Source organism: Berghia stephanieae, chromosome 9, assembly GCF_034508935.2.
Source record: "Berghia stephanieae isolate SIO BIC M18660-M18661 chromosome 9, UCSD_Bste_1.3, whole genome shotgun sequence".
NCBI lineage: Eukaryota > Metazoa > Mollusca > Gastropoda > Nudibranchia > Aeolidiidae > Berghia > Berghia stephanieae.
In genome coordinates, this window is record NC_088368.1 from 44583840 (window position 1) to 44596339 (window position 12500).

Sequence of the window (12500 nt, forward strand, 5' to 3'; positions counted from 1 at the left end):
ATACACCCTTTAGCACAGAGTTCCAAAAAATTGCGTGTACTTCAATACTCTTCAACAGTCGTCACTTCCTTCCTAATGACGCATGGTAACTTAGTAACACTGGCTCTAAACCATCGGAACAATGGCGGACGCTGGTGTGAAATATTTCTCCGGTGAGCATAAAAGCGTATCCAGAGGGGGGAAAAGTCATAAATTTGATCATGTTTTGACTTTTACACATTCTGATCACAAGGCATATGAAAAGTTCTAGCCAGCATGAAGACTAAAAAGTAATGATTTTTTTTTGTTTAGAACCAAGATGGCGGCCGTTGCCGGCGGCGTGACATCAGACTACTGAATCCAATTAACAAATCACAGTAACATACAGTTTTGTGTGTTGGTATGTTTCAACTGGCTGGCGGGTGTTGTGAGTATTTCACCTAAACTCACTCACTCACTCATTCTCATGATCGTTGGGAGGAAATGCGGGGTGCAGACTTCCCAACCTTACGCCATTCGTCAGGGTCTCTGGTCTTTTCCAATAGATAGTATGCACTTGGCTAAGAAGTTCACAACATTGCCATCCGGAAGTATAGATAGTTCGAAGATGACGTCACTCGGGTCTTTGTTATTGTTTTTTGCCATCCGCGTTTATGAGTAATTATCACTAAACTGTATTAACCTGACTATAAACAATCATGGTTACACACAGTTTTGTGTGTTGGCCAGTTATACTTCCGGATGGCAATGTTGTGAACTTCTTAGCCAAGTGCATCCTATCTATAACTGGCCAACATACAAAACGGTGTGTAACCATGATCGTTTATTGTCTGGTTAATACAGCTTTGTGAGAATTACTCATAAACGCGGATGGCAAATAGCAATAACAAAGGCCTAAGTGACGTCAACTTCGAACTATCAATAGGCTATTATCACCCAGTAGATTTTCGACCAATCAAAGCATGAAATTTGTGACACACCTTCACACGTGTTCGGACAAACATAGTTGGTTTTTTATAAACAATACCATGAATGAAATCGACCTCTCTCTCTCTCTCTCTCTCTCTCTCTCTCTCTCTCTCTCTCTCTCTCTCTCTCCCTCTATCTCTCTCTCTCCCTCTATCTCTCTCTCTCCCTCTATCTCTCTCTCTCCCTCTATCTCTCTCTCCCTCTATATCTCTCTCTCTCTCTCTCCCTCTATCTCTCTCTCCCTCTATCTCTCTCTCTCTCTCTCTCTCTCTCTGGTTATTGTTATCGTTTTTATTCAGCCAAATGGGTAACTAGTTATCACACGATTTTCTGGATCATATCATAAACGTTTAAGTTTACACATAGTTTTCTCTCTTTGGTTCTATTCATCACGCGGTAGAACAATGGTTATTTTACTTAGACTCATACCATCGATAGTAAAACATGTGTAGTTTGTTATTTTAACACTGCCATTGTTTTACATTATGACGACTGTCCGAGAGGCGTGGTTATCTATGTGTCAATAGGATTCAATAGTCTGATGTCACGTCCGCCCAGCAACGAGCAGCTTGGTTCTAAACAAAGAAAATCGGTACTTTTTTATTCTTTATGCTGGCTAGAACTTTTTCACATGTCATGTGATCAGAATATAAAAACATAATCGGATTTATAATGCTCGTGGGAGAAGTATTTCATAAGTGCATCCGTCATTATTCCGATAGTTTAGAGCCAGTTACTAAGTTACTATGCGTCATTACGAGGGAAGTGACGTCACGACTGTTGGACCCTATTAAGATTCAGGCCTGTCCACTCTTTAATATTGTCTTGCCATATTTTTTTTTTAAATCCTAAACGCATAGCATCAATGCATTGTAAAATGACCTACCCGTTCCAACATGATGGTATTCGGCTGTAAGATCTAGTGGTATGACACTCGCTTTCGGATCGGAAGATCCTGGGTTCGAGCCTCACCTCGCTCGGCGCATAGTTGAGTCCTTGGAAAAAGGCTCTTTACTCACATTCTCTCACCGTACTCAGGTGTAAAATGAGTACCTGGCCGATAACAGCGTTGTCTCTGTCCGAATAAAATTGTAATATCACCTAACAGGCGTCATGTCCCGTCCTAAATGTTAAGTGTTGCTGTTGGCCTGGGACCCCTTGTAAAGCTCTTTGAGCACGTTTAGTGAATATTGCGCTATATAAAAGCTCTTTTTTAAAAAATCAATGACAACCCAAAGCTGATTAATCCACACACGCTAACCACAGCTACCAATATTTATGTGGTTAACCAGTTAGATGCCCTACTCTGAAAAAAAAAACAAAAACAAAAAAAAAACTCTTGTTTTGAAATTTGGCTAGAAAACTCTTCCCTCAAATGTGACCCAACGTCTCAAAACGGTATTATGTCGGGATGACCCAGATGCTAAAAAGTCAAATTAAAGTTAAACTGGACAAAATTATGAATTATTGGTATTCAGCAACCTGAAATATGATATTCATTTTCTTCAATAAAGTTTATAAACTCAACGCAAGTCTGATATTTCTGGCTACAAATTTAATTTTCAGCATCTTATTCATCCCGACTTAATACCGTTTTGAGGCGAGGGGTCACAAATATCGATCGATTTAATTATATCGTTGGAATAACTCTTAAACCTGGGACTTGATGGAGGAGTTCGTGTCAATTAATTGTATAATGACTTACCCTTTCAACATGATTGTAGACATTTCATTTATTTCCTACAGGCGTGGAGATTCCTTACTTCAACGGCCCTGGATTATCGGAAGGGAAACCAAAGGGCCTGGGAGCCTGTCGGAAAGTTATAGGGGCCTGGGCCATGGGAGCGCAGGTAAGACCGCCCGGTAATCAAGAGGTCTGAGGTTCGATACCCAGTCCAGGAAGACTGATGGTTTTTTTTTATCTTGTATTTTTATTTCTTGCTTGGTCTGTCACTGTTTCATACACACTTGTTCAGATCTATATCTTCAAGAGGTCATCCAATGCTATTTGTGACCCCTCGCCTCAAAACGGTAATAAGTTATCATTATTATTATTATTATTATTATTATTATTATTATTATTATTATTATTATTATTTATTATTATTATTATTTATTATTATTATTATTATATTAATATTATTATTATTATTATTATTATTATTATTATCATTATTATTATGAGTGTTGTTGTTACCATATCTCATATCATCATCTCATCACATCATCCATATCATCATCATCATCATCATCATACATATCCTCATCTCATCATCACTCATCATTCATCATCATCATCATCACTTCATCATCATCATCATCATCATCATCATCATCATCATCATCATCATCACCATCATCACATCATCATCATCATCATCATCATCATCATCATCATATCATCATCATCATCATCATCATCCACCACCACATCATCATCTCATCATCATCATCACTTCATCACATCATCATCAACATCATCACCATCATCATCACCTCACATCAATCATCATCATCATTCATCTCATCATCATCATATCATCATCATCATCATCATCATCATCATCAATCATCATCATCATAATCATCATCATCATCATCATCATCATCAATCATCTATCATCATCATCTATCATATCATCATCATCATCATCATCATTCATCACATCATCATCACATCATCACATCATCATCATCACTCACATCACATCCAATCATCATCATCATCATCATCATCATCATCACATCATCATCATCATCATCATCATCACATCACTCATCATCATCATCAATCATCATCCATCTCATACTCATCACATCATCATCATCATCATCATCATCATCATCATCATCATCATCATCATCATCATCATCATCACTCATCATCATCATCTCATCATCATCTCACTCATCATCCATCCCCAACTCCATCATCATCATCATCACTCATCATCATCATCATCACCATCATCACTCTCATCATCATCATCATCATCATCATCATCATCCATCATCATCATCATCATCATCATCACATCTCATCATCATCATCATCATCATCATCACATCAATCATCATCATCATTCATCATCATCATCATCATCATCCATCATCACATCATCATCATCATCATCATCATCTCATCATCATCATCATCATCATCATCATCATCATCATCATCATCATCATCATCATCATCATCATCATCATCATCATCATTCATTCATCAATCATCTCATCATCATCATCATCATCATCATCATCATCATCATCAATCATCATCTCATCACATCCATCATCATCATCATCATCATCATCATCACATCATCATCATCATTCATCATCATCATCATCCACTCATCATCATCATCATCATCATCATCATCATCATCATCATCAACTCATCATCACACATCATCATCATCATCATCATCATCATCATCATCATCACATCATCCATCACTCATCATCATCATCATCATCATCATCACACATCCACATCATCATCATCATCATCATCATCATCTCAATCATCATCATCATCATCACATCCATCATCATCATCATCACATCATCATCCATCATCATCACTCATCATCATCATCATCATCATCATCATCACACATCACCATCATTCATCATCATCATCATCATCTCATCATCATCCCATCATCATCACCATCATCACCATCTCATCATCATCATCATCACATCATCATCACCATCACATCACATCATCATCATCATCATCATCATCATCATCATCACATCATCATCATCATCACTCATCATCATCATCACCATCATCATCATCATCATCATCATCATCATCATCATCACATCATCATCATCATCCACATCATCATCACATCATCATCACATCATCAATCATCACTCATCATCATCATCATCATCATCATCATCATCCATCATCATCATCATCATCACCATCACATCATCATCATCCATCATCTCATCATCATCATCATCATCATCACCATCATCATTCATCATCATCATCATACATCTCATCATCATCATCATCATCCATCATCATCATCATCATCATCATCATCATCATCCATCATCATCATCATCACATCATCATCCAATCATCATCATCATCACTCATCATCATCATCAATCATCATCATCATCATCATCATCATCACATCATCATCATCATCACCATCATCATCATCATCATCATCATCATCATCATCATCATCATCATCATCATCATCATCATCCATCATCATCATCATCATCATCATCCATCATCATCATCATCATCATCACCATCATCATCATCACATCACCATCATCATCATCATCATCATCATCATCATCATCACCATCATCATCACCATCATCATCATCATCATCATCATCATCATCATCATCACCATCATCATCATCATCATCATCATCATCGTCATCATCATCATCATCGTCATCATCATCGTCATCATCACCGTCATCATCATCATCATCATCATCATCCATCATCATCATCATCATCATCATCATCATCATCATCATCATCATCATCATCATCATCATCATCATTGTTCTGAATATTTACAGATAGATAGAAATTTCCATAACTACACAAATTCGACAAGAGACATCCAATGAGAATAAGAAAAACTTTATTTTGAACAAGAAGATTGATGGACAGCTCTGTCCCTTTCGACTACTCAGTCGCCTCTCTCTCCCTCTCTGTCCGCAAGTACTGTCACCGATTCCGGCACTACTTTTTTCTCAACATTAACTCCCCACCTTGAAGTACTTAATTACATTAAACTTCAATCAAACAGATGAAAGTAAAGTTAAAGTATCAAAAAAAAATAATCTAAAAATAGAATTTAAAAACAAAAAAGTGTGAAAATCAAGATTCGCATTAACGATTTAACATAACACCATGATAACAATCATTAGCATGTTATTGTTTCATTCAAAGTCAATGGACGTTTACATTAATACAAATAAAGATAGGAGAGAGATAATAAAAAAAGGAAAATCTTTAAAATAAAGACACTTCAAGTACAAAGCCTAACTGCTTAACACCAGTTTGCATTAACCTACTGGTTATCTCCACCGACGGCAAATAAAAAAAGGAGAAGGAAAAATATTCAAGTGCAATGTAAAAAAAGGGAATCTAGACGTGTGGTATGATAACATCGGTACCCACCCCACAGGTCTCGAGTAATAATATTAAGAACAGGTAAAGAAAGGCAAAACAAAGGTATCCCCTCCTTTTTTTTTTTTTCAACGGACACCTAACCGTGACTGGACTTTGACAGTATCATTTACACTTTACACACCTCTCACTCACACGCCGTATGAACGGCGCCTCCAAACAAAAACAACTCACTTCATCTCTTGTTGTTAAAAACAACTAGCCCATACCCTCCCTTCTCTTATCTTAATACAATGGGTAAATCATGGAAGAGGGTGAAGAGGCAAACAAAAGTGAGGGGTAAAAGGTAAACAATGGACATTAATTTCAATGTGCCCTGAACGAGTATAAGTAAAAAGGTGGAAAAGTTCAATTACAGTAAACTCCGATTAAACAAGTTCACTTAGAAAACGAAATACATTGATAATGGGTTTGCGTTACATTAATTCAAACAATACATAATGTCAATATCATGAAAACAACATAAATGATAGCATTAAATCATCAATGTTTCAAACAAAACATGTTATTCCTGTTTCATATACAGTAGGCGACGCATTACTGCACGCTCACGGGAGAAGCCAAAAATCATGCTGCAATGCCTCGACCACTAACAGGATTATAGATCTAAACGATTCGGTGGTTTTACAATACGACCTCTTAGTGACACCTAGTCTCCTATTACTAAATGTTGGTAAACCTTCATTGACAGATTGATCTTCATCTGATTTAGCCTGATTACTCTCTTCTAAGACGTAATCATTTTCATTATCATCATCCAATTCATAAACGTGTACTCTTTGTATTGGTCTTACAAGAACCCCCTTAGCAGTTTTCAACTCTATGGTTCTTACCAAACCATCGCGCCCGGGCAACAAGCGAATTACACGAGCCATAGGCCAATGCAACCTAGGACAGTTATCTTCTCTGATTAAGACCAATGAATTTTCTCTTATTGGTGAACTTTTGGGTGAAGGTTTAACAAGTGGAAGATTACGGATATATTCCTTATACCAGAACTCCCAAAAACTTGTCTAATTGCCTGCTGATTTGTAAATGACCATCTCGCAATAAAATGTTGGAAAGTGAACGTGTTTTACCACCGACAACGGGTTTATGATCATCAGACCGACCCAACAGAAAATGTGACGGAGTAAGCACCTCTTGACACTGCGGGTCATCAGAAACATACGTAAGCGGACGACTATTAATCACGGACTCAACCTCGACCAGTGCCGTTTCAAGTTCACTTCTTTTCAACACCCTATTCCCAAGAGTTTTCTTCAGTGACTGTTTTACAGATCTAACGAGCCTTTCCCAAATTCCACCCCTCCACGGAGCTCTGGGAGCATTAAATGACCACTTCACGGTGTCACCGGTTGAACTATCAGCAATAAGTCTCTGAGCTGCTTGGAATGTCTTTGCGTTGTCTGACAAAATCTTTGTTGGTTGACCGCGCCTTGCAACAAACCTCTTATAGGCCAACATGAAATCCCCCAAGGATAAGCTTTCACATAGTTCGAGATGGACAGCCCTAACCACACAACAAGTGAAGAGTAAAATATAGAACTTCTTTCCAACTGCATCCGACGCGTAAAGCGGACCAGCGAAATCCAAACCACAAATGCTGAAAACATCTGATCGTTTCAAGCGTTCGGCAGGAAGTGGAGCCATGGCTTGACTGCATTCTACAGAATCAAAGCGTTGACACCGCACACAATAACGTTTAACCCTTTTAGCTTGAGACCTCAAACCTATGATCCAATATCTGTTACGAAGAGATTCCATCATTTGTGACACACCTGCATGTTTCAAACTAACGTGTTCTCGGCGGACAAGCAACAAAGTCAAATGGCATTTCGGCAGAATAATCGGATACTTCTCATCATGACTTAACTCAGAAAACTCCAAACGACACTTCATTCTAACAAGCCCTGAGTCATCTAGAAACGGATTCATTTTGTACAGCACCGAGCCTTTCTTCAACTTTTCCTTCTTCAATAGGCAATTGATTTCGTCTGAGAAATGAACGGCTTGGATGTGCAACAAGAGCTTAGTATTGGCGGCATCTAACTCTTCAACAGAGAGATTCTTATCTTTACTCACTTTTCTTTTGGTAGCATTGTTCATAAAGCGCAAGACCCATGCCATAACTCTAACAGCCTTAGTGTATTCTCCCCACCGTTTTGAGTCTAACACTGATTCAACACCAACAAGGCAAGTATTGACTTCAGAAGCCCCCTTTTCTTCTACCAGCGCTTCTTCATTAGGTGCACATTCTGAGACATTCGTATCGGCCGTAAATTCCTTCAACCAAGGAGGACCTCTATACCACAATGGGTTGGCCATCAACTCCTTTGCAGTTAAACCCCTGGTAAGACAATCAGCGGGATTTTCTTTACCACGACAATGGTTCCACGCCACTGGTTCCGTGACTTCCTGAATCTGAGCCACCCGATTGCAAACAAATGGTTTCCACCTAGTTGGGTCACTTCTTATCCATTGCAACGTAACCAAGGAGTCTGTCCAGCAGAAATACTTGACATTATCAGGTAAATACAGTGAGTTGATAACAGAGCGAAGCAGCTTAGACCCTACAACTGCCCCCAACAACTCCAGCCTAGGCAACGTAACGGGTTTCAACGGGCAAACTCTAGCCTTCGATAGTACCAAGGACACGGACACTGAACTATCTGACTCCAGAACTCTTAGATATATGACCGCGCCATAAGCTTGCATGGAACTGTCACAGAAACAGTGTAATTCAACTCTTTGTTTATCCCCCAAGATACTGCAACATAACACCTTGGAATGGACAACTTCTTCAACTCCGTTACACCTTTGAGCCAAGAACGGAATGCATGACACATAGCCTCGGAGACCTCTTCATCCCACGAAACTCCCAGTTTCCACAGATCCTGGAACAAAATTTTCACAGTAATGATAAACGGAGATATTAACCCAAGAGGGTCAAAGATCCTGGCAATGCAACTGAGCACTAACCTCTTAGTCACTATCAAATCGGACGCGACTACCTCACTATCAAAGGTAATTGAATCTTCCCTTGGATTCCAATGCATTCCAAGGACCTTAACTGACTCGACCTCGATGGTCTTATCCTTAAATTGTCTTTCACAATTTTCAGCAATGTCGGAACTATTAGACGACCATTTGCACAAATTCATGCCAGCTTCAGACATGATCTTCATGGCTTCTGATTTCAGACTCAGAACCTCTTCGGTGGTGTCACCACCCGATAACCAATCATCCACATACATGTTATCTGACAGTTCTTGTTTTGTATTTGATTCTGGATACTTGGACAAATGATGTCGGATCGTTGCATTTAGCAAAAACGGACTGGCCTTATTACCGAACGGTACGCGGACTATGCGCATAACGCGAATTTTGTCACCAACTTTCCAGAGGAAACGATGGGCATCTCGATCTTCCGGTTTCACCAAGATCTGGAGAAACGCCTTTTCAATGTCTGCACTTAACGCTATTTTGTACCTCCTGAAACGCATGAGTACATTACTTAACAACGGCAACAGGTTTGGGCCTGTATGCATGCAGTCATTCAGAGAGACTGCATTCGGACCGGAAGCAGACGCATCAAAAACGGGACGTATTTTGGTAGACACACTAGACATCTTCACCACAGGTAGGTGTGGAAGATAAAACTTCACGTTGACATTTGTCACCTCTTCCTCGTCTTTTATTTCTTCTATTATGCCCTCTGCCTCCATCTTATGGAATACCTCATTGTACCCCTCTTTTAATACTTGATCTTTAGACAACTTTTTGTCTAACCTTTCAAGCCTAATTCGGGCTTGCTCTTCATTTGTCTGTAAAGACTGTTTCTTTGTTTCGACCCAGGGCAAGGCCACTTCGTACCTTTGCCCATTGTGCTTAATGCTCTCTGAAAATTCAGTCATGACTTTTGACTTAATTTCTGGTTTGGCCTCGTGACAACATTCGAGGTAACTTAAATCCCACATTTTTCTAAAGTCTGAATGAGGGATATCTGTTAAACATAATAGTTGCGTGGGGTTCGAATCCCTTGTCTGAGTGTTTGAACTCACATAAGTCCCTGAGAGAACCCATGTGTCAAAAATGGTCTTTTGAGCGACCAATCCAGAGACCCACTTACACTGATTCCTGCTCTGACTATCTTCCAATAATAATCTTGTCCAAACAAGAAGTCAATAGTGACATCACCATCACTCTGCAAATTCTCAGAAAAGTTGCATGTGGTAAATTCTGACATAACACTAACAGGTATAGCAGGCCTATACATGGGGGCACAGATTGTGTTCACCTCAATCAAAAACATGGAAGTCTTACTTCTATCTGGTAAGTCAAAGCTAACATCATAAACATTCTTTGTGGAATTACCAGATGGCTTCTTAGCCTCAAAAGCAGACACATTCAATTTCTCACGACCATACAAGGTTGGATGGATCAATTTGACAGCTTTAGTGGAGATGAAGCTTCTGTCAGCACCACTGTCCAGCAAAGCTGTAAATTGATTTCCATTTACAGACACTTTCATGGTTTGTAACACAGTGCTCTCGTTTGTAAGTTTACTTCTACAAAAACTAACATTGGTGGATTCGGAATTAACATCAACATCCATCTTTTTTGTGTCTTCTTTCTTACAGAAGAAAGCATTGTGTTTTTGACCACATGATTTACAATGAGAATAGCATTTTTTAGCAATATGTCCTTTCTTAAAACAAACAAAACAACTTGTTGTCCTTAATCTTAATCAAAACATCCTCTTGTTTCATCGAATTAATTGTCCGACACTTTTCCGTTGGGTGTTTACCAGAGCAAAACAAACAACGCCCGCTGTCATCACTCATAGTAGACGTAAAGGCAGACACCGTTGACGAGGATCCATGATGACGATTCGTTGGTTGTCGTTGTTCACGCCGCTCACGTTGTTCAGGATTGAAGCTGTAAGAGCGTTCCCGATTTTCAATCTCGCATTGCAAAAAATCCATTAAGAAGTCAAGATCCGCTTCCTTCCTGAGGCTCTGTCTGGCCCACGTGAGTCGAATATCCGACGGCAACCGGCTCACGATGATAGGAGTTAGAACCAAATCAAATTTGCTGCCATCTACATCCAAGTTTTTCAGACTTCTAATGTTCACTTGTAGTTGATTGAACACCGACCACAATGCTTTCGTGTTTCGCGTGTTTGGAAACTCTACATTTAACAAATTTTGCACGTGTCCAAAAATAATTCTTTCTTTTCGACCAAAACGATCTTTCAAAATATCCAAAGCAACTGAATAATTTTCTGATGTTAAAGAAAGTCCTTGAATGGCAACTTTTGCCTCTCCAGTCAAGAAACTCTGCAAATAGCTAAATTTCGAAATGTCTGGTAAGTTGGTCTTATCAATAAGAGCTGAAAATTTGTCTTCAAATGATGGCCACTCGGAAAAATCACCGTTGAATTTCGCTATCTCAATTTTCGGCAGTTGGGGTGACGCGGTATAATGGGATCCGACTGTAGTAAGTTGTGCAGGTGTTGGGCCCTGAATCGGCATTTGGGAAAGCTGATTCCATTTGCGATTGGCTTGCGCGGTTGTTTCATTAGCACGCACGATGTATTCTTCCGCTTCGTCAATGTCCGTAGGCAATTCTGACGCCTCTAAAAGTAATTCTAAATTGTCTTGAATTTCGTTTAACTGATCCAAACGTTTACTTACATCGTTCAGTCCAACCTCGATTTCCTCTCTAGAAACATCACTTTTGTTAATTATAACTGATAATCGATCCACAGCTCTCGTTAGCCAGCCTCTCTTAGCTGCACGTTTCTTTATTAAAGTTTCTCGGTCAAAAGTCGACATCTTGAAATCTCTATCTCACAAAAGTTTATAAACAATAATCCATCTAAAGTCTCCCAGGTTTTCGGCACCAGAATGTTCTGAATATTTACAGATAGATAGAAATTTCCATAACTACACAAATTCGACAAGAGACATCCAATGAGAATAAGAAAAACTTTATTTTGAACAAGAAGATTGATGGACAGCTCTGTCCCTTTCGACTACTCAGTCGCCTCTCTCTCCTCTCTGCCCAGTCTCTGTCCGTTCGCATACTGTCTCAACCATTCCGGCACTATCATTTATCTCATCATCATCATCATCATCATCATCATCAATCATCATCATCATCATCATCATCATCATCATCATCATCATCACCATCATCATCATCATCATCATCACCATCATCATCATCATCATCACATCATCATCATCATCATCATCATCATCATCATCCATCATCATCATCATCATCATCATCATCATCATCACATCATCATCATCACCATCATTCATCACCATCATCATCA

The 12500-nt window shown here is 39.1% G+C and overlaps 1 protein-coding gene across 1 annotated transcript in view; it reads left to right on the forward strand.

Moving 5' to 3' along the window:
• LOC144980303 (dopamine beta-hydroxylase-like) overlaps window positions 1-12500 on the forward strand; it is a 46002-nt gene that overhangs the window by 22068 nt on the left and 11434 nt on the right. Inside the window, exon 8 of the mRNA XM_078927958.1 lies at window positions 2695-2798. Within this exon, the coding sequence (XP_078784084.1) occupies window positions 2695-2798 (104 nt within the window). The remainder of the gene's footprint in view (window positions 1-2694; window positions 2799-12500) is intronic.